Consider the following 26,237-nt stretch of genomic DNA (forward strand, 5'->3'; position numbering starts at 1 on the left):
ATGTAGCCTACAAGAGGATCTCAGACCACCATCTTACATGATAGCCCAGGAAGAGATCCTGGAGGAACCTGGGGATACGATGAGTCAGAATTTCCCATCTCCAGGATCCCGAGGGGTTCCCATCCTAGAAGAAGGAAGCAATGCCCATGGTTTGAGGGATCCCTTGGACAGAAAAAGAAAGAAGGAGGAAGGCTAATATACTGTTTACGAAGATCCTAGAGAAACTTACAGATATGGAAAGGAAGACATAAATCCTACCAAAGGAAAAACTAGAAGAGGTGAACTTGGGGGCTAACGCAAGGAACTCAGGGCCCATCCTAATCAGCAGTCAATACAGAGAAAAAGAGCAACTGGTGGAGCTATTGAAAAAAATATGAAGATTTATTGGCGTGAACTCCTTCAAATTAAATAAGGCACGTCCAAAGGATAAATTTCCTTAGCCTAACATTGATCTCCTCATAGATCTAACTAAGGCAACAACAATATCAACCATGAAGAGGCATACCACGATCAGGGAACTCAAGAGCTTCTTAGAAAGAGTTTCTTACATTAGGAAGTTCACACCAAGACCGACCTTGGTCATTAGTGGACTATCCAAACTGTTGAAAAAGGGGAATATTTTCATATGGGGAGTTGAGCAACCAAATGTCTTTCATAAAACTTCAACAGATCATGAGTCATTTGCCTACCATATGGGTACTATCCATGGCAAAATCACTATTGTTATACCTGGGATCTTGATCCCAAGCATACAAAGCATTGAAGGACACTGAAATGAGGTATCCCAACATAGAAAGGGCGTATATGGCAGTTATGCATCTCAACAACTGAATCATTACTTTTCATCCCACCAAATCCTGTTGGTGACAAGCTCTCATCCAATAAAAACCCTCTTCAATCAGCCCTTGCAATCTTGAAGAGTAGCCAGGTGGTTAATATTAATTTCTCAATACAACATAGGTCTGAAGGATCCCCAGAGCTATCAAGAGCTAAGCTGTAACAAACTCACTGACCCAGTTCCCCGAAGAAGAGAAATACCTATTAAGTGAGAAGATCTCTAAAAAAGTAGTAGTGGTAGAGATCCTTGTAAAGAAACAGACTATGAGGTTTGTGAAGACAACCTTCAACGAGCATGCCTAGAGGAAGTCATCCTCTTCCAGGATCCCCGTACGAAGATTCCCGTACGAAGATCCCCCACTTGAAGAAAACACCATGACAGAATCATCTTGGTGGAGCTCCTGGCTATCAGTCTACCATTGAGAGCAACCTTAGATGACTCATAAAAGAAGATTCTTTACATAAAGAATTTGTTCGCAACCAAGAAAGGATATTTTAGAAGATCCTCAGAGAAGAAAACAAATCCTCATCCCTTTAAAGAAAAGAAAAGAAATCAGTTTAGTAAGCCCACTTGAAAATGAGGGGCTACGAAGGAACTTTTTTTCTGAAGATTGAAAAATTCAATGGTCATGAACAAATTTTCCAAGTGGCATGGCCTAGGACTTGGGAGAAGGCAAATTTTCCATGTACCTAGCCTAGGACTTGAGCAAAATAGAAATTTTCCAAGTAGCATGGCCTAGGACTTGGGAAAAGGAAAATTTTCCATGTACCTAGCCCAGGACTTGAGCAAAACACAAATTTTCCAAGTGGCATGGCCTAGGACTTGGGAAAAGGCAAATTTTCCATGTACCTAGCCCAGGACTTGAGCAAAATAGAAATTTTCCAAGTGGCATGGCCTAGGACTTGGGAAAAGGCAAATTTTCCATGTACCTAGCCCAGGACTTGAGCAAAACACAAATTTTCCAAGTGGCATGGCCTAGGACTTGGGAAAAGGCAAATTTTCCATGTGCCTAGCCCAGAACTTGAGCAGAACAGAATTTTTCCAAGTGGCATGGCCTAGGACTTGGTAAGAGCAAACTTTCCATGTACCTAGCCCAAGACTTAACCAAAATAGACTTTCCCAAGTGACATGGCCTAGGACTTGGGAAAGGGCAAATTTTCCATGTACCTAGCCCAGGACTTAATCAAAATAGAATTTTTTCCAAGTGGCATGGCCTAGAACTTGGTAAGAGCAAACTTTTCATGTACCTAGCCCAGGACTTGAACAAAACAGAATTTTTCAAGCAACATGGCCTAGGACTTGGTAATAGCAAATTTTTCCATGTACCTGGCCCAAGACTTGGCCTAGAACAATTTTTCTAAATACATGGCCCAGAAATTGGCCGAGAACAAAAGTTTCCAAGTACGACCAAGAAAATGGTCAAAAGCAAAAGTTTATGGGTACAAGCTGTAGCACATACCAGTGCAGATTGTAAGCATATCCTAGAATTGCTAGCAAAAAACGTTAGTGCTAGAAATATACTTTTAGTATCAAATGCGATACCAATATAATTTGGTTATACATATATATCTGCATATATTATTGATAGTTTGACAAAGTTGAATTATTGAATACCAATCTACAGCCTAATTCTAATATGAAGGTGAATTCTAATCTTTCACAACATGTTAGTACATCCCATGAAAGAAGTGTAGCAATTCCTTTGGAGTTTCCCTCAAAGAATTATTTGATCTACACATTGATTCTACAAACCAGAAAAGTGTCCAAAAACAATTTATTTTCTCGCGCGTGGGCTACAGGTAACCCACGAGCTCGGGGGGCTAATGTTGAAGGCCAAAATTTCACAAGAATGCCCATTCCATGAAAAAGTAAAGAAGGCCCAATTCAAGCAGCAAGAAGAATCAACATTAAGGCCCAATTTATATTCAGATTTCCAGCAAAAAGGTCATCAAAAAGTCCAGCAAAATTCAGTGAAAGAACTGGGCCGGGATACCCAGAGGCTGCCAGAGGCCCGAGATCCTCAGAGGCCCGGGATCCTCAGGTAATGCAGGACAGCTACTGTAGAATTGAGACAACTCAAGAAAGGTACCACGAAATACAAGAAATGAAGAACAGAGATGTCCTTCTCAAGTACCCACTGGTGCAGCAAAGAATCAGAAAGTATAAAGCAAACATTCATGAACAAATGAGCTGTATCACAAGGAACCAAGAATGAGAAAATCATACGAAGAAGCAACTGGAAGAGAACTTTCAACCCAGCAGTAAAAGATTCCAACTATTTGGGAATAACGACAAAAAGGAAATAACACCGACAGCTAATTCTGAAAAATGAGAAAACTTGAAAGAAGAGAGATTGAAGGCTAATTGCTGAGGACGTCCCGGAATGGAAAGTCAGCAAATGACTTTTAGAGAAACAGCAATGAAAGATGAAAACCATGAGAAAAAAGGGAAGAGACCAGCCCATAAGAAAATGACACAGCACGAGCTCTGAGGGGCAAAAGAGAGAAATCACTAGTACCTCAGAGCCCTAGAAAGCACGCTATAAAAGGAAGAGAAAACCCATGTTGAAAGGGGAGGATTTTCAGTAGGAAGAATATCATAACAGAGTCATTAGAACTCTGTAAAATTTAAGAAAAACAGAGGAATGTCTCCCGGTATCCCAGAAACAGCCACTATAGCACATACTTGGATTCAAAAGGATTCAAACTTTGCAAGTCTTAGAGGCTTGAATAGCCATCAAAGTCTGTAATTTTTGAACTTATTTGAACCTTGTATCACGTCTTAGTGAGCACATTTGTAATCCACAATCAAGAAAAATAATGAAATATCTCATATTGATTTGAGAATTTCTAACAATTACTTTGCATATTTCTTTACTGCTTCTTGCTGCTCAATACATATATATTCTTGCTTGTAAAGCTGAGTCCCTGCCCAAGCAAAGCCACTCAGACTTGAGTTCCAAATCCCACAAGTCTTGTGCAAAAGCATAAGTCTGTGAGAATTGGGGCCAGGATCCTCGTGGCTGAATCATTCTCATGAAATTCATTTACATATATGTATATGTATTAATATATATATATATATCCTAATCTAAGAAACTAACAATTATTTGAAGATATGTGCATTGTATAGTTGTTCTTGTGTAGGACCTATAGAGGTAAAAGGAAAGGACAAAACTCCATTGCATAACAAGCATGGAGAAAGATTGTATAGTGCAGAGAACCAGAGATTCTGGGTTCTTACAGGCCTAATACGCCCCGGGATCCCACGACAGTACGTCCCGGGATCCCACGACAGTACGCCCGGGGTACCAAGTGAAGGAATTCTTTAAAATGTTTATACGATAAAAGATAAGCTTTAAATATTATATTTCAATCTCTTTCTCATTGTGAATATTATGAACATCTATTTTACTTATTTTGTAAGAGTAAAGGGTCATTTTATGATACTAAAACACTTATAATGGTATTTTATTACTTAGGAGGAATCGCATTTTCGCCTTGAGGAGATTTATGTGACTTGCGCACAACTTGGTTCGTAATCAGCCCCCATTTAGCTACGGTGAACCAAGCCCAGTCCACCAAAACACAACTATTTGGCCCAGGATCCTTGGGCCTGTGTGCTAAAGAAAAAAGCACTCTCACACACTACAATTATCTCTCTTTTATCACACATCATCTCTGTTTGTGCAAGTACCTTTTTAATTGCCCAACGCACGCTCTTGACGCTTTGACACCCGAGACACACCTTTATTAAATTTCTGCGGCTCCATGTTCTCCACGTTCTATGGTGCGATGTGGATCCAACGGTTGGGGATTTTATTGGAACTCGAGCGAGAATTTTCCCGCTTGTCCCTCTCTCTCTGATACAAATACTGTTGATCGCTTCATTCACTTCACTTGTGCACTCATTCACTTCACTTGTGCCCTCACAAATATCAAGAGCCAGTCCGAAGAGAGTTTTCTTCTTTGCGTAAGTCTTTTTAAACCTTTCTATTTACTTTTCCTTCTACTTTTCTTTTCTCTGTGTCCTATTCTCCTCGGCCTTCTTAGTTTCCCCTTTACCATCTTAATACCCCCAACCCTCCTTTAAATATAGGTAGATTCGCTTACTTGGTAGACTTCGCAAAGAGTATAGAGAACTTTAAAGCTTAATATAGAATCCCGCCAAGAGTCTCCATTAGGTACTGTAAGGAAGGGGACTGGCATACTGATAGGCAGGAGGGAGAAGTGGTCATCCCTATGATTGCCTTTTTAGAGGGAGGGATGAGGATCCCTATGGGCACAGTCACTGGGGATTACCTAAGGGCTCACAGATTAGCTCCCACCCAATGTGCCTCGAATATGTTTAAGATTTTAGGAAGCGTAGACACCCTTAATGAGAAAATGGGCTTAAACATTACCCACCATGATGTCAAATGGGTCTATAACCTCCAGCACCTAAAAAGGCAGGGTTACTACCTAAAAACTAGGTACCCTGAGGTTAGGCTCATTTCATGCCTCCTTGACTCCAATAAAGGCATAAACAAAGATTTCCTGATCGTTTCAAGAGAGTGGCACGATGGCCTCCCCTGCTCAACGAGAGAGGGGAAACCCGGTAGGGTTTTAGGTCTAGGTTTATTACTTGAAAATCACCTCTTTTTCCCTTGACATGTTCTGTTCCCATTTGTTGAGATTGTTTATAAGGTTAAGGTTATACTTTGTTGAGATTGTGGACTTAATGGGTTTAACCTATCTTATTGTTGATCATGTGAGATGTGGTAACTATGCTACCACTCATGCAAATAACTAAATGGAGCTATATCTCATTGTCATGTTGGCTAAGTGTTAAATGAAACATAAGCTATATTGGGATCCATATAAACATCACAAGTATGAAAGAAAAGCTTACAATTATCATTAAGCCAAGCCTCTGAAAAAGGCAAATACATTATAAAAGGGTGAATGGATTACAAAGCTTGGAAACAAAAACAACAGTTAAAAAAAAAAAAAAAGAAAGACAACCTATGGCTTCATTTTTATTACAAGTTTGTCCTTTGGAATCTTGGAAGGTTGGGTAGAGGCCGCCTTGGAGGATGCTGGACCTTTACCTTTAAGGTCTTCCTTGGTTGGTATAGGGAGAGTTGCTAGCATAATCTCCATATTGTGGGAAGCCTCTTTCTCCTTGGATGGGTCCTTAGGGGTAGCTCGGGGCTAGATGGCATCATGGGCCACTTCCTTGGTCATCTCGGCTGGCTTCTCAGCAACCTCAGGCAGCTCTGCCTCCTTGGATGGGCTTTGGACTGAAGGAAGAGTTTTGGCTAGGTTCTCCTTGCTAGCATCTGCCTCCTTAGAGGTAGTGTCAGCCTTGGAGCTCGAGGAGCCTGAAGCGCGAATGGCTGGAGGATAGTACACACTTTCTGCTCTCTTAAGGGTAGAGGAGGCCTTAACCCAACTTGGTTGAGGGCCTCGTTCCACACTTAAAGGCAGTAGTACCTACACACCTCCGAGACCTCAGCCCTAAGGGCTTCTTCAGTCTCTGCCATTTCCACTTCATACCCATCTTGCTCTGCTTGATCCTTGGCCTTCTCGACCTCCTCCAGTTTCTTTGACAGAGTTTTTATTTAATCTCTGGCGGCAGCGAGATCAGCCTCGGCTTGGCGAAGTTGCTTGTGCTGGGCTTCAGCCTGCTTCTCTGCCCCATATAAGGCTGCCTCAGCACTTTTCCTGTCCCTTTCAGCCTTGGTCAACTTAGTGGTTAGCTCTTGGGACTTTTTATCATCCACCCTAAAAGCCTCCACGGCGGCAATGCATTTGGCCTCCTCGCCCTTCGTCATTCAATGGGAGTTGTTCACTATCTCCTCAACCCTGTGCACGGATTGGACAACCTTTCAAGGAAGGAGAAGTACGAAGGTTAGGGAAAACAAATATAAATGAGTATAAAAATAAAAAAGCATAAGTATGAGTATATAAATAAAAATAAATAATAATAAAATGAAAGAGGGGAAAGGGAGCAATTAGTGAGCTTACCAGGGTGAGGTCTCTCTTTAAATTGAGGAAGACCTCGTGCTTTCTCATTGACCTTATGTCAGCCATGTCTTCGGGTAGCAGTAAGGCCTGCTTCACTGCATCGGCCATGTATTTGGCCCTTCCTTGCTGAAAATTTTTGATTGAGGCATCAACAGGCAAGGGAGCTCCATCTAGCACCAGGATAGGCGTGTAGGTGGGGGCCCCAACTTGAGAGTCACCTCTCTTATCTGCTAAGGTTTGTGCTACCCTGGCTTGCTTAGCTCCCTTCTGGAGCTCGACCTCCTTAGGGAAGGGGTCTTTCCCTCCTTCCACCACTTCATGACTCTTTTGATCCATTTTCCTTTTGTGATTGGCAGGGTCAGATCGGAAAGGTCGAGTGGGGGGGGGGGGGGGGGGGGGGGGAAGTTTGGCCTTAGTAGTCTTCTTTAGCACCTTGCTCCCAGATTGAGACTCCATAACCTCTAGAAGACCAGTCCTGGGCTTGTGTTGTATCCCCATGGCTTTAGGAATGGAGGAATCTCCTTGTATCTAGCTTACTTCAGCAGAAGGTAGGTGACTGAAGTCACTAGTGGAAGCCTCTGGAGATTGAGGTTGATTGAACACCTCAAAATCGTCCTCGGAATAAAAAATTTCAACTACTTTTTCTTCTTCTTCTTCCCCTTTGGTGGTTGGTTGTGAGGGGGTCGCTTCGTCCTCGGCCTTGCACTGAAAGAATGGTTGGTTGGATGAGAGCGGAGCGTAGCCTAGGATTAGGTGTGCTGCTCTTAGTTGGCCGTCACTGTGAACGAACACTTCAGCCTTCAGTATCTTGTCTAAGCTCGACTGGTTGACAAGATTGAAGTTGGGAACCGCGGCATGCTTATCTGCAAAACCATTAGGAAAAAAAAAAACACACCATCAGCAAAAAAGGGGCACAAATCAAAGGAAAAAAATTTTCAATTGCAAGCATAAACATAAACAAATGGGAATAGAACATGTCAAGGGAAAAAGAGATGATTTTCAAGTAAAAAACATAGACCTAAAACCCCACCTGGTTTCCCCACCTGGTTTACACCTTGGGCTTTGTGGTTTGGGTTATCCTCCACCACACTTAAATTAGGCAATTGATTTCCCAAAAAGCCCTTAGTTCCGTCCTGGTCAGTTCCAAACTTAATGGGAGTCTTGTTTCATCCATTTTTTGCCGGACCTCGTCTCCTAATAACTAACATCCATGGACCGAAGCCACCATCTGTTTGTTCTTCCTGAGCCCTCTCTTCATGATGCAATGATTCACCTTCTTCCCTAGGTGTCGAAGTTTGCTTGACCTTATAACAACACTGCTCTTGCTTATGGCCTAACCTTCCACAACAAAAGCAAAGCATCAATATACCCTCATACAAAACCTGTTGCTTAATACAGCCAACTCTTATCCATTTTATCAAGGGTTTCTCAAGGTTTATTTGAACACACAACCTTGCATGGCTACCTCTAGATTCTGTAGCTGTGTAAGCATCAATGCGGAGCACCGGCCCAATTGCCTCGCCTATTTCTTTGAGCACTTCCCGATCATAAAACTCAATGGGCAACTCAGGTAATCTAACCCACACTGCCACTGAGGAAAACTTTGCCTCTGAAGCTTTAAAATATGGCTCCCAAGGCCTAATTGTAAGGAAGTGTTCCCCCACAAACCAAGGTCCACCTCGAAGAACTTTGTCATAGTCCTCCATGCTGCTGAATTTTATCAAGAAAAAATCTTTTCCCAAGTTCACACAGTCCATACAGGCAGATGGTCTCCATAAAGCATTGATCTTGAAAGTAAGGTAGTTGAAACCCACTGTCCTACCAAAAACTTTCACTATCAAAGCCTTCAACCAAGGCTCCCTAATCCGTGACTTTGTTTCCTTGGATAATCTCACTTCAGCCATACCTTCAGTAAGTGGTTCAACATCCTCATCCAATTCATACTCCTCTTCACTGTTTCTCTCAAACTTAAATGCTTGTTCATATGCACCAGGAATTTCTCCTACAAGGCTATCTCTGTAACTGATCTGTACACGGGGTTGGGAGAACTGCCTAGCTCCAAGATTTTCCTTGAATTTCTTAACACTCCGGCCAAGCTCATCTTCTTCTTCACTGGATCGTGGTGGGTCTGAACAGTACTCTACTTCCATCACAACTTTTTCTTTGCGTGAACAGTAAACTTTTTGACTATGGAGTTAACTCAACATATTCTAACATTAAGAAAGAACTTGTTTTCTGTAAAAATAGGTAAGTGTGAGTTGTAAAGCCTATGAGGGTTAGGTGACATGAGAATTTAGTAAGAATCTGTATGCATACGTGAATGCCTTTTATATTTTGTAGATACACTACAAGAAAACTATCTTTTTTTTTCTTTTTCTTTTTTGATAAGACAAGAAAACTATCTTAGAATAAAGTAAATGTCAACTCATGCTTTTCACTAACAAACATGAACTGCACAGCTGCTGCACTAGTATTGGAACAACATAGTAGTATAGTGCATTCATAAGGAAACAACATTATCGCAGTATAATCATCCTATTCATATATAATATTTAGATACTTTAGAAATATCTATCTTACGATGATAATAGCATAAATGTTCGTTATATGATATCTTTGCTTAACCTTTTTGATAAGCAATAGCATGTAAGCTTAGTGAGAGCTCCAATCAAACATCCAACAATCTCCAGAGTGTCAAAGATTCTCAGTATTTCATCGCAACCTATAAGTTATGACTCATCAACCATGAGGGTGATTAGCTTTACCTTAAGTTAGTCTTGTGCCAAACAATAGCGAGTACAACTTTTTTTCTGAGGCTTTAGTGGCCAAAACACTATTTCCATGGAAACCAAACCAGTATATATTGTTAATTTCCTCTTCCTATCAAATCTATACTTATTTTTTTCAAATATTTTAGATGTAACATAGCATATCGACAACATTCTTAATTTATCGTTTTCTTAAAATTTTTAATTATTTTATATAATTGAAATGCGCACAATTTAGGTACGGATGTACAGTCTCACTGTTCTCGTCATCTAAGCCAAAGATTACAACTTAATAATAACAATTTCGATCTCATCAATCTTGCAGCCTGAACTCTCACAGGATCAAAGAAATCCTAACCCACCTTAAAGAGATTCCCAAAACACAATTACACATCTGATCTAATAACATAATGCACCAATCCAAAGAAAAAACATTCAAAAACAAAGCAACTACAGTATTTTTTTTCTTTTTTCTTTTTCTTTTTTTGAGAAGAAGAGAAGAACATGCATGGCACTGGCAGTTACTGCAATACTTTAAGAAACAAGAAATTGTACAAAAACATGGCAGTTAGACTAACGTCTATAAAAACATAGAATAAGGCCATATCAAAATTTTCTATAATAGATAATAGATATCATACTAGATATTATTCATGTCAAATTTCAGCACAACCCAGCCTCCTAGTCTCAAAATAAACTTCCACAGTATTCTATAAGCATAATATTCCCCTGCAGCTCAGCCCTATTACAAAAATTATTTGAACCTTTTAACTTAAATAACTTGCAATTTTACGAACATACTTCACAGCATATATAATATTTCCCAGTGAATTCTCAATACCATATTATTTTTTAAATTTCCCATTAGGTGGCAGACTATAATACGCCCTTGAAATATTTAGGCCCTAAAAGAAAAATTATTCTCCATTATGTAGCAGTCCATTTGCTGTAAAACTTGATTCACCTTATTGAAACATGAGATATGACACCCGCCAACTAGGTGTATGATATGTTTTTTCCAAGCCAATCCATTTATAATTGTGCATGCAAACAAATACAAAAAAATTATTGGGTATACACGTGTGAGTGAATTTCTACATTAACTAATGATGAAAATAATGAGTGGTTAATATAATAATAGAATTGAACACATACACATTAGGCTTAAGCCTTTTGGGTTAAATTGTATCTCTATATGTTATAATAATTATTCAAGTAATCTCCCCAAAGTGTTTATCTCTCCAACAAAAATTACACAACTAAATTTTTTTTTAATTGATAATAATTACACAATTCATTCTAGCAACCTAATCATAGAATAGACAATAATTCAAGAATTTTAATCATAAAATGGACATATTGTCAAAATAACAGCTGGTATACAATTTGTCTTTCACTATAAGAAAAATCATGTATTGCAATCCATTAACCAAGAAAGCATATAATTCATTACTACAATATGTTATAAAATTCATACCACATTCAAGCCTCCTCAGCCGCTGTGCTAACATCCTCAACCTTTCCAGATTCTTTTAAAACACTTCACGTCCCCAAATGCACGTCCCCAAATGTCAAACATAACCACCACTCTAGCATCCAAAACCCTCCTAAGCCAAGAGCCTTATAGCTTTATTGGTTGGTATTTTCTACTATTTTCAAATGAGACATCCAAAATTCAAGTCTCTCATTCTCCTAGACATTGAATTATATTTTGATATCTATTTGTTCATAATCGGCCCACCAGACTGAGAGCACATTCTTCCAATATTTCAGCTCTGCCTTACCTCGCAACTGCAATCTAAACTTCTTCATCCTTGGTTAGGCGCATGTGCTTTATCCCTTCTATTAGATCTTGTTCCATCCTAGCTTGAGCATATCAGTTGACCATCAGAATAGGATAACAAGCAACCTAATCTGGGCCAAAGAAAAAGGACTCCTATGCTTTGAGAGAGAGAAGATCTCCTACGTTTCTAGAGAGAGGAAGACTCGAGAGACTCAAGAGAGGAAACCTCAAAGAGAAGACCCAAATATGCAACACGTAACATAATTGATTCAAATTCTTGTATGTATCATTAGGGTCCTATTAACACCTTAACAGGTTCCCTAAGGGCATTTGTTAATGGATTATTTTTTTTAAAAAAAATTTAATATTATTTTTATGGAAAATATAAAAAGCAATTAAATAAAAAGTTTCTAAAAATAGTTCATAAACCAATGCCATTAAGGCATTTGTTAATTTTTTCCATTAACGTGATAAATTGATAATTCATTATACAATTTATATAAATTTATATGATATAAATGATTTTATTGCATATTCTTGGGAAACTAACATTTACATAAGATCTATTTGGTAAGTAAGAAGTGTAACAACCGCAATCCATAATCCAGAGATTTGTGAGTATACCTGACCTATTATACCAAGTTCAACTAAATACTAACATTAACCAAAACAAATTTGTAGACAAGTACTCTATTCTTTCCTAATAAAAACAAAACATCTAAAATGTTACATCCCTAAGTAGATATACCAAGTTCAACTAAATATTAACCAAAACAAATTTGTAGACAAGTACTCTATTCTTTCCTAATAAAAACAAAACATCTAAAATGTTACATCCCTAAGTAGATAGGAAATCATCAAGGACTGAATCTTCTCCATGAATATCTCCATGTAACGTACAAATATTTTCTTTCTAAATTTCAGCAATATGCAACAAAATTCTAACTCATCAAAAAAAAAAAAAAAAAAAAAAAAAACCACCACCGACAACAACAACAAAATATCAAGGGTTTAACATGTTCCAACAAACTAGAGACGCAAAAAATACATCTGTGCTAAATAGGAATCAAGTGCATCTTGGTTTTATACAAAATGCCTCACAAATCTAAAAAATAAAGATAAAGGGAATTACAGATCCTCTTGTCATCTCTATCGCCGTCATTGCTTTCAAGAAAAGAACACTAGTTCCTTAAAAATAGACAAGGGTGAGTGCTAAGCCTGTTAGGGTTAGGTGACAGGAGAATTTTTAGTAAGATTGTATTTATACATTAAAGCTTTTTATATTCTGTGGATACACTACAAGAAAACTTTCTTAGAATAAAGAAAATCTCAATTCATGCTTTTTCACAAACAAACATGTACTGCAATACTTGGAACAACAAAGTTCAGTCATAAGAAAATAAAACTAATACACTATAGCAGTATAATCATTTAATCCATACTTCTAGATACTTTAGAATATTTCTCTCATTATTATAATAACATAAATGTTCGTCACATAATATCTTTGGTTAACCTTTTTGATAAGCATGTAAGCTTAGCGAGAGTTCTAACTCTCTAGATCAAGAATCCAACATTCTCCACAGTTCCGGTATTCTTGGTATTTCATCATAACTCATCACAATCCGTAGGTAACTCATCAACAATGGGAGTGATTGGCTTTAACTTAAGCTGGCCTTGTGCCAAACAAGCATGAGTATAACTTTCCTTCTCACGCTCAGTGGCCAAAACATTATTTCCATGGAAGACCATTATTGTTAGCCCTTACCGGCTAAATTCACAGCATGCCACCACAAATGCTCATTTATACTCTCAAATCCATAAAATTTCAAATATTTTAGATGTAATTTAGCACCTCCACAACATTCTTAATATGGCATTCTCTTAAAACATGTAATTATTCTTACATAATTAAAATGTATAAAACATTAGTACGGTTCCTTAGGTGTTGTATTTTAAGTTCTCCAATTAAATTCAACCATGTTGTTGCATTGACTAATACAACAAGATAGTGTTATCTTTTCCCATGGAAAAATAAATTCAACCATATAACTTATTGACCAATGCAACTACATGATTGATTTAATTGGACCTAAGGTACTGTACTTAAGGAACTGTAACTAAGTCTCAACCAATTGAAATAATATAATCATATTTCAAAAGCTTAGGGAAATGCTTCAGTTGAGAAATTTGAGAAATATAATTGTAGATAACAATTCAATATATAATTAATTTGTAATAAAATCTCATGATCTAACAAATGACTCATATCACAAGTCCCTTACATGAAAACCAGCAGGATTAAGATCTTAGCCCTGAAGGAGCTCAAGTCTCAATGTTCTCGTCATTTAAGACAAGGATTACAACTTAATACTAGCAATTTTAATCTCATAAATCTCGCAACCTAAACTCTCATAGGAACAAAGAAATCCTAACACCACCTTTAAGAGATTCCCAAAACACAGTTACACACATCAAATGACATAATGCACCAATCCAAAAATAAATAAATAATAAAACACTCACAAATAAAGTAACTACAATATGTATTCTAAAAAACAAGAAATTGTAGGAAAAACATGGCAATTAGTCAATTAGACTAATGTCTTTCTTTCAAGTATAAAAACTTTGAACAAGGCCACAACAAAGTTTTCTCTAATAGATATCATAGTTCATACTGATATTACTCATATCAAATTTCAGCCCAGCCCATTAACCCCAATCTCAAAATAAATTCCACAATATTCTATAAGCATATTATTCCCCTGCAGCTCAGCACTATTACAAAAGTTATTTGAACCTCTTAACTTAAATCACCTGCAATACTAACGTACTTCACAGTATTCATACTATTTAACAGTGAATTTTCAATACCATATTATTTTTCAGATTTTATTAGAGTCCCGTAAGGTAGCAGACTAAAATATGCCCATGACATAAAACTTGATTCACATTATTTCAACATGAGATATGACACCCACAAGCTATAATGTGTGTTTGGGATTAGTTTTTATATACAACTTTTTAAAACTTCACTTTTTCTTACTTTTTCTCACTTTGTTAAAGTACCGAAAAAAAAAGGCTTTTGCAAAAAACTAAATAAGCTATTTTAGAAAATTAATTGTGGATATGAATTTATACCAGAAAATTACACAATTCAATCTAGTAACATAACATTAGACTAGACAAAAATTAATCAAGCTTTTTAAATCACAGAAAGGACATGTCAACATAAGAACTGGTATGCGATTTGTCTTTCACTATAAAAAAATCATGTAATGCAACCCATTAATCAAAAAAGCAAATAACTACACTCTGTTATAAACTTTATATCACATTCAAGCTTCCTCAGTTTGGGAAAAACTGTTTGCTTCAACCACTTGCTTTTTGTCTTACCTTTTACCAAATAAGCACCAGAACTAGCTTTTCTGAGTGTGTTTGGAAAGTGAGGAAAGTTGAAACTTGTTAGAGTTTTTTGTTTATTTTTATTATTATTTGTAGGTCTTATTATTTTATACAATTTATGGATTCTATTGTATTATTCAATAAGTTTTTTAACTTTTAGCTTTATTTTTTACAGTATTTTCAATAAAAAAAATTTCAGTATCAACTAAATAAGATATTTTCAAATGACAAATTTTATAATAATTAAACATAAAACAAAAAAAAAAACAAAAAATTTCTATGTTGTTGATGTGTAAGAAGCAGTTATTACATTCATGACTACGTCACCTTAAACAAACATTTAACACTAAAGAAGTCGTGAAAAAAAAAAAAAAAAAAAACTAAACACAAAGACAAACATCAGATGAATTTACTAATACATGTGTTAAGCAACTACCATTAGAACCGTGCAAAAGATTTCAGATTTTTTATCTTACCTCTTCAAAATTTGATGATAAAGTTCGTGGGTCTTGGTGTACGGCCACGTGGTTTGTTCTATCTAAATTTTGTTCTTATTGAGATTGATTGTTGACAGGTGAGTTGTAAAGTCCAGAACGGTGGACGGATATGGTGGCGGAGGGTGGAGAAGTGGAGTCGTTTGCATTGTCCTCTCAGTGTTCGACGAAATGACTGTTTGGGATTTGAGAAGATGAAGAGGAAAAGAAACGTGCTATGGTATGGAAAGCTAACAAGTCGAATGCGGTGGTAGTAGAGAATCGACTACAAGAAGCTAAAGCGACACTTCGAGTATTGCCTGCGTAAACATTCATAAGCGTGAAATCAAACAGCAAGATGGGGATGTAGCTCAGATGGTAGAGCGCTCGCTTAGCATGCGAGAGGTACGGGGATCGATACCCCGCATCTCCACTTTTTATTCTTCCTAAATTGCATTTGTCCTGTAGGTGTTCGATGAAAGAACTGTTCGGGCTTTGGGACGATGAAGAAGAGGAAAAGAAACGAGGTGAATGTGATGGTGCGGAGTAGCGGTAAGCATTGGAGAGTCGACGACAAGAAGTGGGAGCTTGGAGCAGTAGACGTCTCAACATTTTTGTGATTTGTGATCTCTGTGTGTCTCCTGTATGAGCTTCAGAGGGACTGGTATAAACTGTGACTTCAAATGAATTGAAAATTGTAATAAAATTGATTACAAGGGTTCAATGAAACTATGTGATGGGGATGTAGCTCAGATGGTAGAGCGCTCGCTTAGCATGCGAGAGGTACGGGGATCGATACCCCGCATCTCCATTTCTTCTTCCCTTGTTTTTATTTCCGCGTTAATTGATCCGAATAAACTGAAGCCATCAAAAGCAACCAGCTCTCTTCACGCGTGCCATAAAGCCTTTTTTTTATTTATTTATTTTTTATCGTGTCCTCATTTTCATTCATTTTAATTTTAGGTTTATACGTTTTCTCATTAATATTAAGTATTTAAAAATATTAATACAATTAGGAGTATCACAAGACTAGCTTCAAAAAAAAAAAACAAATATTACACGTTTATTAAAAAAAAGAAAACTTGTTTTTTATTTTATATATATAATTTTTATTTTAAGATTCTAATTTATAAATAGGTAAATTAATTTGAAAATCAATAGGAGATAGATCATATTTTTTAGATAATGTTTTAGTAGGAGTTAGAGTTGTACTTTTACCGGATTATCCTTTAACTTTGTCTCTACATAAACATAGAGGTATATAAATATTTTTGAACCAAAAAAAATAAGAACCCTAAAGATGAGAAACCTTTAAATAGCAGTATAAATACTAAGCTTCTCAACCTATGGTTGAAACTGGGCCTACGTATTAGCTATTTCCTATTCCTCTCCTAGTCTTTCTATGTTAAATGGCCCAAGGCCATAATAGACCAAATCAATCATGAGCCCAGGAAGTATTCCCTTCTGCTTTGTTGTTTACTCGTCTTGCTTCTAATATTTAACATTGACAGGTGCACCTGTTCATCAGCTTTGGACCTAGGCAAATTGGGCCTAGCCGAACTTGTTGATCATCTTTGGACCTCTTCATCGTATAACACAAAGCTGGCCCTGTTTTATTTCTCAAAAAAAAAAAAAAAAAAAAAAAACTGGCCCTGTTTCATTTACATAAGCTTTTTTTGGTAAGAAGTGTCACAACATCCAGAGATTTGTGAGTATACCTGACCTATTATACCAAGTTCAATTGAAAGAATTTAGTTATTCACTTCATTGCTATATCCATTCAGTTAACTTTCTCATACATCGCACAAAACCCACAAATTACACACCCGATTCTAAGATTACCACAATTTAGCACCATTTATAACTCTAAAAACCAAATTAAAAACATACTGTAAATGTTAGAATAATGATACAAATATTGACTTTCAAAATTTATGGACAATAATAAATCAACCAAAAATACGGAAGAATCATATTATATATAATCTGATTCTATAATATGATTGCTTCTAAACTAGAGACCCAAAAAATGCATCTATGCTTAATAGGAATAAAGTGCATGCATCTTGGTTTTTATACAAAATACCTCAAAAATCTAAAAGACAAAGATAAAGGAAATTACAGATCCTCTTGTCATCTCTATAACTGTCATTGCTTTCAAGAGAAGAACACTATCCCAGTATTACTATAAAAATAGACAAGGGTGAGTGTAACCTTGTTAGGGTTAGGTGACAGGAGAATTTTTAGTAAGATTGTATTTATACATTAAATCCTTTCATATTCTGTGGATACACTACAAGAAAACTTTCTTAGAATAAAGTAAATCTCAACTCATGCTTTTCACAGATCGACAAACATGTACTGCAATACTTGGAACAACATCGTAGTCATAAGAAAATAACACTATAGCAGTATAATCATTTAATTCATACTTCTAGATATTTTAGAATATTTCTCTCATGATTATAATAACATAAATCTTCGTCACATCTTTGGTGAACCTTTTTGATAAGCATGTAAGCTTAATGAGAGTTCTAACTCTAGATCAAGCATCCAACATTCTCCACAGTGCCGGTATTCTTGGTATTTCATCATATTCATAACTCATCACAATCCATAGGTTATAACTCATCGACCTTGGGAGTGATTGGCTTTACGGCTTTACCTTAAAGCTGGCCTTGTGCCAAACAAGCATAAGTTTCCATCTCTCACGCTCAGTGGCCAAAACATTATTTCCATGGAAGAACATTATCGTCAGTCACATTAATAGGAGATTTAACTGTTAGCTACGTAAATATGAGATTTATGCTAATTGACAAAATCCATTAAGATAAAAGTCCAACTTGGTAGGAGCTGAGCTAGGATTAGTAGGTTCTATTGTAAATAGATATTTGGGATAGGTTAAGATCTTTGTACTTGCAACCTCAATTGATTAGTGGAGATTTTTTAGGAGTGGTGACTTACATAATCACCTGTTAAGGTTTTTCCTATGAAGGTTTTTCCATTTGTAGCCATACTATCATGTTAAATTTATTTTCCACTATACTTAACTTACTCTAGATTGGTGATGTGATTGTGCCTTTAACCTGACTTTGAATGTAATTAAATTAATTAGGCAACTAGAGTAATTGGTTAATTGAATTGGGACCAAATTATAACTGACTAATATTTTCATGCATATTAAACCTTCATGTAATTGTATGGCAATATTTTATTTGAGATGAGGGTTCAAATGCTGGGATTAGATTTACTGCTTGAAGAATCTCGGTTGAGCGATATTAGGCTGTCAGGCAACATGTCAGACGAAGTGCAGATTTTGAAAATCAATTGGCAGCGAGTCTCACCCTACCCTTGGTAGACATTTCGGTCTAGCAAAATCTTCAAAACTTGAAAGAATTAAGTTGATGAATCCTATGATATCAGTGGGCTGAAAATCTCGGGCCTTGATGAGTTTGTGACTGCATCCTGAGAAAACAAACAGAAAAATCAGAGAAGACCGGTGGAAGCCGGCCAAGAACCCTCAGATGGTAAAGTTAGCCTTTTTTGTGATTCCCAGTAAATTGGAAGTCTCAGAATCAGAATCCCTTACTCTTTCGTTGGCGAGCATTTATATAGCGTGCGGGGAGCGGTTACTTGTTTGGTAACCGTTCCTATTGTTGAGGAATCCAAAAGGCTCGGAGGTAACTTCCATAACTGCTGTGGAAGTTAGATTATTCAAGTCTGCATTTCACAACGGTTGGACTTGACTAGCGACGGTACGTTTTCTCTCACACCTGGTGGAGACATGTTCGTAGTGTAGTAACCTCGTATGTCCTTTAAGGACGGACGGACGAGGTTGAACTTAGGCGAGGATTTCCCTTCTTCCTGTCTTTTCCTTGGACGACGCCTATGGACGAGAAAAGACTTGGAACGAATTTTCGTTGCACATCAGTTGCCCCCTCGTCCATATGGGTCGTCTAAGCAGGGAGGGATAACTTGGCGTCACTTCGCTAAATGCGTGTGCGTCGAGGTGCCACGTGTCACCTTTTTATTGGCGATGAGTCTAGTCGATTCATTTTTTTTGAGGTGAACGCCACGTGTCATCTCCTAATTGGTTGTGTCGTTTTATATGCCCAGGTCAATCTCCTATAAATAAAGGAATTCCTCCGTTGCCCTCTACATTTCTGAGATTTTCCTTCTTTGACATTCCTCGTCTAGAGCCTCGTCTAGGAATTTCCTCGCGTCCATAGCCTTCATTCGTCTTAGAGCCAGGTATTCCTTCTTCTCTCGTCTTTTAGGTTTCTCTTTGGTCTTTTCAAAAAATGTCGTCTAGTGATAGTCTAGAGAAGGTCATAGACGAGTATCAATATGAAAGTAGTACAAGTTCTAGTGGCTCTAGTAGTAGTGATGGGGGGAACTCCACGGATGAGGAATACGTTTCTGGCGTCCCTGGATTTCCCTTAGAGGCCATACAACAAGAGCTTAGGAAGGCCTTGGGGTCCCAAGCAGGCACCTCATCCAACGTCCCTCCGTCCGTCCCTTTGGATGAGGAGGAGGTAACCGTGTTCAGTTGTGCGATAGATATCCATTCCAAAACAGACGAGCAAAGACTAAGTAATCTAAGGACATGGTACCAGATCCCAAACGAGCTTAACCCTAGGTTGCCCGTCCGTGGAGAATGGTGCTGTGATCCTCATTTTGGGATAGGTGTCTATGAAGCTTATCTTCTGGGGGGTTTGAGATTTCCTTTAAATGCTTTCATTAGGGAATTATTAGTTAGGCTAGGTTTAGGAGTATGTCAATTCAATCCAAATGCATGGAGATTAGTTATCTCTATGCAAGTTCTATGGAGGGAGGTGTTTGGGGGGGACTGTCCTCTTACGGTGGACGAGTTCCTCTATTGCTATAAACCCTCAAAAATTCACCAATCCCTTGGCTTTTACCAGTTCATTGCCAGGGGCAAAGATTGTAGAATGATTAAGTCCTTACCCTCGTCTGACAGAAAATGGAAGACGGAGTTTTTCTTCGTCTCCGGCTCCCGGGCTGGGAATCCTTCAGATGTTGGTCGGGACACATTTGGCCATTATACTGGGGACCTAAGGAACCTTCGTCTTGAGGGTAAGTCCCTCTTTTTATTATTCTTTTTATTATTATTATTATTATTATTATTATTATTATATTCTAACTCGTTCTTTTACAGCTGTTGGATGACCTTCTCTTAGCAAGTTTTACCGTGACCACGTCCACAGAGCTCGTCTACATGCAAATAGGAATTTTCATTCTCTAGTGACGCTTAGACGACTTGCTAAGTGGGGATTAGGCCCTAGTCCTTCTGAAGAGGCACTTGCACACGAGATAACAGTGAGGAGAAGTAAGTTTTAAACTTAGAACGTCTCTTACACACCTTTCCTCTTTGCTTTAGTTCTAAAAACTTCTTCTTCTTCTTTTTTTTTTTTTTTTAGGAATGGCAACAATGAAAGGAAACAAAGGAAAAGAGGTTACAGGTGAGGGGGATCGTCCTAAGGCTGGGGACGCTCGTCCTGAGATTATATCCCAGACTCGTCCGTCTGTTGGGGACAAGAGGAAGTCCCTACCAAAAAATTTGGACTTGGGGAGTCTCTCCAGTCGTCGTGACAAAAGGGTTAAGCATGCATCGTCCAAGGTAACCAAGCCTAACCTTCCTTAGTCCAATCCTACCATCCAAATAATTGATGTGGATGTGTCTCCACCTGTTGAGACTACCTCGTCCAAGACCCCTCCTAGGACGATCACATCTGTCTCGTCTCAGCCTCCTTCGAAGGTATCCTCGAACATTATTGAAAACGAGGATTTGGCTTGGGAACGCTTCAGGGAAGCTGTGAAGGACGAAGACATAAATGCCTGTTATGACGTGTCCTTGAAAGATTTTGAACATTCAGGTGTTCATGATCTCTTTAAGGTAACTTTACTCTTCTCGTCTTTATTATTTAATAATTTTTTGGCCGTCTAACCAAGCATTTTTCTCTTGCAGGCCATGTCTAAATTCATCGCAGCGTCTAGGCAGGCCACTGAGTTGGACAAGACGAGGATCTTACTAGAGACGACTATAAAAAATGTGAGGGATGAGAGTAAGAAATGGGCTGGGATAGCTGTTGAGGCTAAGGAGAAGGCAACAGAGCATCAAAACTTAATCATGGAGTTGAGAGCTGATATAGTGGAGAAAGATACTCGTCTTGATCATATTCAAAAGAAGAACGACGAGTTGAATACTCTTCTCTCCAAGGCTAAAGAAGATGCCATTGCGGAGTTCAAGGCGTCCAAAGAATTTACGGACTTATTGGATCGCAACTACACAGCAGGTTTTGAGGATTTCAGGTTGGACGCTGTTGAAAACTTCCCTGAAGTAGACTTCAACTCCATCAAGCTTAATTTAAATGTTGCTACCAGTTCTCTTCTCCAAACCAGCTCCGAGAACGTTAACATTGAGGACGATGCCTCTACTCAGCCGTCCAATGCCCCCCTGCTTAAGAACAAGTTTTTACAAAACTTTATATTTTTCCTTTTTTGTTTGATCCTTTGTTTTGGGATCTTTTGATGTAACTCAAATACATTAAACTCGTCCATGGTTTTAGGACGAGTTATTAAACTTGTTCTTCATAAGGGTGTTTGGACGTTGGTTGTCCGCCCTTAAAACAATTGAATGGATGCAATTATTTTTCTTTCATATATGTATGGACGAAACTTTTCATTTTCATATGCAAGATTTCATGCTTGACTCGTCCATATTTCATATATGTACTTAACCATTTTTATTGGAATTTCACCAAATGTAATTTGTTTATAAAATGGTAATTACTCGTCCTTGGACTAAGCTGATTTTTGTTTGATGACATGCACCCTGCTCGTCCACGGACTGGGTTTTGGCTTAAAACACTCGTCTATGGACTTTATCGTCCATGGTCTGGACGTGCATTATGACACTCGTCTATGTATTTTATCGTCCATAGTCTGGATGTGCATTATGCTTTACTTCACCCATTATGTAGACGAGTATGCCTTGGGCTCGGCTTGCTCAAGTTATAGGCTTTACCTCGTCCTTTGATCTGGACGAGGGTGCCTTGATCTTGCTTTACCCTTATGGACGAATACGCCTTAGGCTCGCTCAAGGTATTGGCTTTACATCATCCTTTGTTTTGGACGAGGGTGCCTTAATTTTGCTTCACCCTTAGGAAAGCTTAGGCGTTACATCTCTGCGTCCAAAGAATTCATTCGTCTTACTAAAAATTAAAAAATTTTGTTCTTAGCTACCTTGTAGGTTAGCTTTGAACGAGAATAGCATGGAGATTTGAAATTCACACAACATTTTGTACATAACATAAATATCGTTTACAGATAAGGCACATACATGCTAATGCCTTTTTATTTAATAAGTACAAACTCCATAACTTCGTCCACAATCACAACAAATAACCACAACACAAATAACAAAGCAGTAGTATTAAACACAAACAGCATTAAACATAAGTAGAATGGCAAACTCCAAGCTCGTCCATAGTGATACTCATTGTCACGCCCCAAACCCGATACTCAGATTTGTGACCATGACCGGCATGCTAATATCAAGCCTAAACCTGATATTAACAAGAACCAACTTAACTTTTACAAATCTTTTTCAAAAGCTTTCTTCTTTCTTTTCAATCCTTGTTTCTTTACTTGAATTATAATTTTTCACTTGATAGTCAGAGCATCTACACTGCACTCGAAATATAACATAATCCACCAATCATTTAATTTCCACACTTTCACATAATACATCTCTTAATACTTTAAGGCACATAACTTTCATTAGATCCTAAAATACACAATGCTACAAATCTGATCATCATATTGCTAAATTTAGGATCTATACATATAAAACTAAAACCAACTCCTTCCAAAACTCGACTAAGGCTCCCTCTGCTCCAAAATAAAACCTGCTAACTTAAAGAGTGGAAGGGGTGAGCTACACAGTTTAGTAAAGGTAAGATATATGAGAATTCAATAAGGATGCATGTAAATCAAATCATTTCATTCTATGAATATTTGAACAAGAGAACATCTTTTCATACATAGTATTTTATACTATTCATAATAATAGCTTATACGCTCTTCATAGAAAAATAACTGTTCTCCTTTTTCTTATCAGATTAATATTACCAAAACCTTTCAGATTAAACTTCTTTCATTTTCTACAAAGTCACCATATATATATATATATATTCTCATTACAAAATAATCATTTTAACTTAAATCAGATAATCGGTAACTTTGTATTAAACTAGAAACATCTTGACCAATAAGAAAACCTTTCTTTATAAACCACTTTCTGAAAAATATTATAACTTTCATCGTCATAAAACTTAACATTTCATAAAGAACAGGTATCTAATAACTTTTAAACATAACTTGTACTTTCATCAGAAACTTTACCTTTATAGCATAACAGAACTTCAGAAACTTTTATCTTTAATGAACACCTTTTCTTTTCATTAGAAACTTTTTCTTGCCATGAGAGTTTTCACTTTTCACAATGCATTTAAACAAAATAATTCTCTCATGATTAATAACATAACATAGCTGTTCATAACATATTGGTTAGTCCATGTCTGATAAGCTGTACAGAGAAGGCCTCATCACATTTGGGTGACCTCGTGTGCATGATATTGTCCTCTTTGAGAGGCCAGATGGCACATCTCCTCAAGGTTTTATTCCTCCCCGCCATCCGTACACATTGGGGAGAAGGCCTTATTCAGATTAGAGTTACGGGCAACCCCATTTCCTCTACTTTAAATGGCCTAGAGTTACGGGCAGCCCCATTTCCTCTACTTTAAATGGCCAAACATATAACATTTTTCCATGGAAAGCCAGTAATTAACCCCTACTAGTTGAGTTCAGATTACCAGAGGACATAACCCGAAAACATTTCATACTTTACATCATACTGAAATTTCTTATCTTGCATAACATTTCATAATAATAGCATTTCCATTCTTTTCTTTAAACATCATGTTCGTGGAACCAATAATAGCATCAATATGTTTAAATCCTATACATAAGTTTTCGAAAGCTCACGAACATATCTTTGTCAAAATAATGAATATATGCCATATCTCTAATCAAAAATATTTTAATGCATAATATACTTTAAAATAACCTCATGACTTACCAAATACCCATATAACTTATCCCTTACCTGAAAGCAGCGGAACCGAGAGCCTAAAGTCGAAGGAGCTTAAACCTGGGGAACTGGTAACACCTAAACCAAATATCAAAACTTATTACTATCCATAATTCCTTATCATAAACTTCACATTTATCTCAAAGCCTATCTCTTAGAATCAAGGAAGTCCTAATCCCACCTCAAAGAGGTTCCCACAAATACAAAATACATTCATCAGACAACATGATGTACTAAATCATAGAGAAACCAATTCATAAAATTTATATATGATTCTAACATACCAAAGGATGAGCATATTAAATTATAGCTCAAAACGTTCACCCTAACTTTGGAATTAAATCCTCAAAGTTAGGCATGTCCCTTACTGTTTACTGTTTTATTCCAGCAGCGCATGCCTCATTTGTAAAATACAAATGGGCTGTTCATGCATATCCAATTGTCATGGAAATTTACAGAACTACTCCCCTGTATGTCCAATATATACCATAAAAATTTCGGAGCCAAAGCTAAACCCATGATTTACAAAAAAATCACGCAAGACAGCATACTCAAATCTGTCCTGACAGAATTTCATGTAACTTATAAATTAAACCATTATTTTTATATTAATCCAAATGCTGTGAGACCAATTCAATGACAACCACAAGTGTCTTAGGTTTCATAGGAATTATCCCTAGCATCCAAATTCACTATATACAATTTAATACATAATTTAACATGCATGAACACAGAATCTGTCACAGTGACAGCTTTGCAATGTTTTATCGTAAATACACAAGCAATTATCAAACGATGGTATTTTCATATGGGAGTTTTTATACACTCATAAGACATGTTATAAAACACTTACATATAGTCATTTAACCATTTAGAGCAAAAATACACACAACAAAAATCCCAGCAGCAGCATCAACAATACTCATCCTAACTTTTTCTTACTTCCTTAATCATACAAAATCATTAATTAATAAAAACCCTAATCTACCTTCAACAAATCACCAACACAATTTCAAGGCTTCTTAAAACAGCATATATATATATATATATATATATGTAGACTTACATGAAAGGATTTCCCTTTCCTAGTGGCTAGACCAAAAAGTATGAGAGGTAGAGAGCTTGAGAGAGTTGAAAGAAGCTTCCTTCTTGCTGCTGGACTTGTAGGTGTGGAAGGGAGAAAATAATTGAGAGCTTTTCCTTCTTTTGGTGTTGGATCTGTAGGAATGAAAGAAGGAGAGAGCTCTTAACTATTCTAGTTGCTTTTAACAGATTAGAAAGAAGAAAAAATGATGAAGCCTTATCTCTCTTTTAATTTGTTGACCTATGGACTTGACAAAGTGATGGAGATCAAGGCACCGCTTCGAAGGATCTCGTTCAAGTACCAATTGGGCCGGTTACAAGAGCACGAGCAAAGAAGTTCAAGGATGTACTCAACGGACTCATCCAAGAGTTATGGGCTCAAGCAAATTCGTGGAGGCCCATTGAGCATGATCCACGTGGGCAACAAAAAATCGTCACCTTGATTCAAGTTCTAGAAGGATCCGATCAAGGCTAAGAATTGGCATGAAATATTTCGGGTCTATGTAAAAAACGTTGTTCTAGGTTTAGGTGATTTATTTCCTTGTTTTTAGGTGCATTTAATGCTTTTTAGGTCAAACTTTATTCCTAATATGGTTAGGTATCAATTAGGAGTTATTTTAGAATATATTTTCTTGTCTGTCAAGTTTTAAGGAGCCCTTAAATAGTCATCTAAGTCTATAAACGTTTTTCAGATATTATTGATA

General features: G+C 37.2%; 2 protein-coding genes, 1 long non-coding RNA gene and 2 other non-coding genes across 5 annotated transcripts; 2 read left to right on the forward strand and 3 right to left on the reverse strand.

Annotated features, from left to right (window-relative positions):
- Positions 1-5,850: 5,850 nt before the first annotated feature.
- LOC115974405 lies at positions 5,851-7,188 on the reverse strand. Its single transcript, XM_031094754.1, has 2 exons — positions 6,847-7,188; positions 5,851-6,704 (listed from the first exon to the last, which is right to left on the reverse strand). Exons 1-2 carry the CDS (start codon positions 7,180-7,182, stop codon positions 6,654-6,656), a joined length of 387 nt encoding a protein of 128 aa, XP_030950614.1. The 5' UTR covers positions 7,183-7,188; the 3' UTR covers positions 5,851-6,653.
- Positions 7,189-8,235: 1,047 nt separating this feature from the next.
- On the reverse strand, positions 8,236-8,996 carry LOC115971950. Its single transcript, XM_031092074.1, has 2 exons — positions 8,299-8,996; positions 8,236-8,248 (listed from the first exon to the last, which is right to left on the reverse strand). The coding sequence occupies exons 1-2, from the start codon at positions 8,994-8,996 to the stop codon at positions 8,236-8,238; spliced, it is 711 nt and encodes a 236-aa protein (XP_030947934.1).
- A 6,639-nt stretch (positions 8,997-15,635) lies between these two features.
- TRNAA-AGC lies at positions 15,636-15,708 on the forward strand. Its single transcript has one exon. It is a non-coding gene; the product is annotated as a tRNA-Ala (tRNA).
- Positions 15,709-16,013: 305 nt separating this feature from the next.
- Positions 16,014-16,086, forward strand: TRNAA-AGC. The gene has a single exon. It is a non-coding gene; the product is annotated as a tRNA-Ala (tRNA).
- Positions 16,087-23,807: 7,721 nt separating this feature from the next.
- On the reverse strand, positions 23,808-25,670 carry LOC115978334. The gene is made up of 2 exons (XR_004088682.1): positions 25,517-25,670; positions 23,808-24,528 (listed from the first exon to the last, which is right to left on the reverse strand). It is a non-coding gene; the product is annotated as an uncharacterized LOC115978334 (long non-coding RNA).
- Between the last annotated feature and the right edge of the window lie 567 nt (positions 25,671-26,237).

This window comes from Quercus lobata, chromosome 2, assembly GCF_001633185.2.
Source record: "Quercus lobata isolate SW786 chromosome 2, ValleyOak3.0 Primary Assembly, whole genome shotgun sequence".
NCBI lineage: Eukaryota > Viridiplantae > Streptophyta > Magnoliopsida > Fagales > Fagaceae > Quercus > Quercus lobata.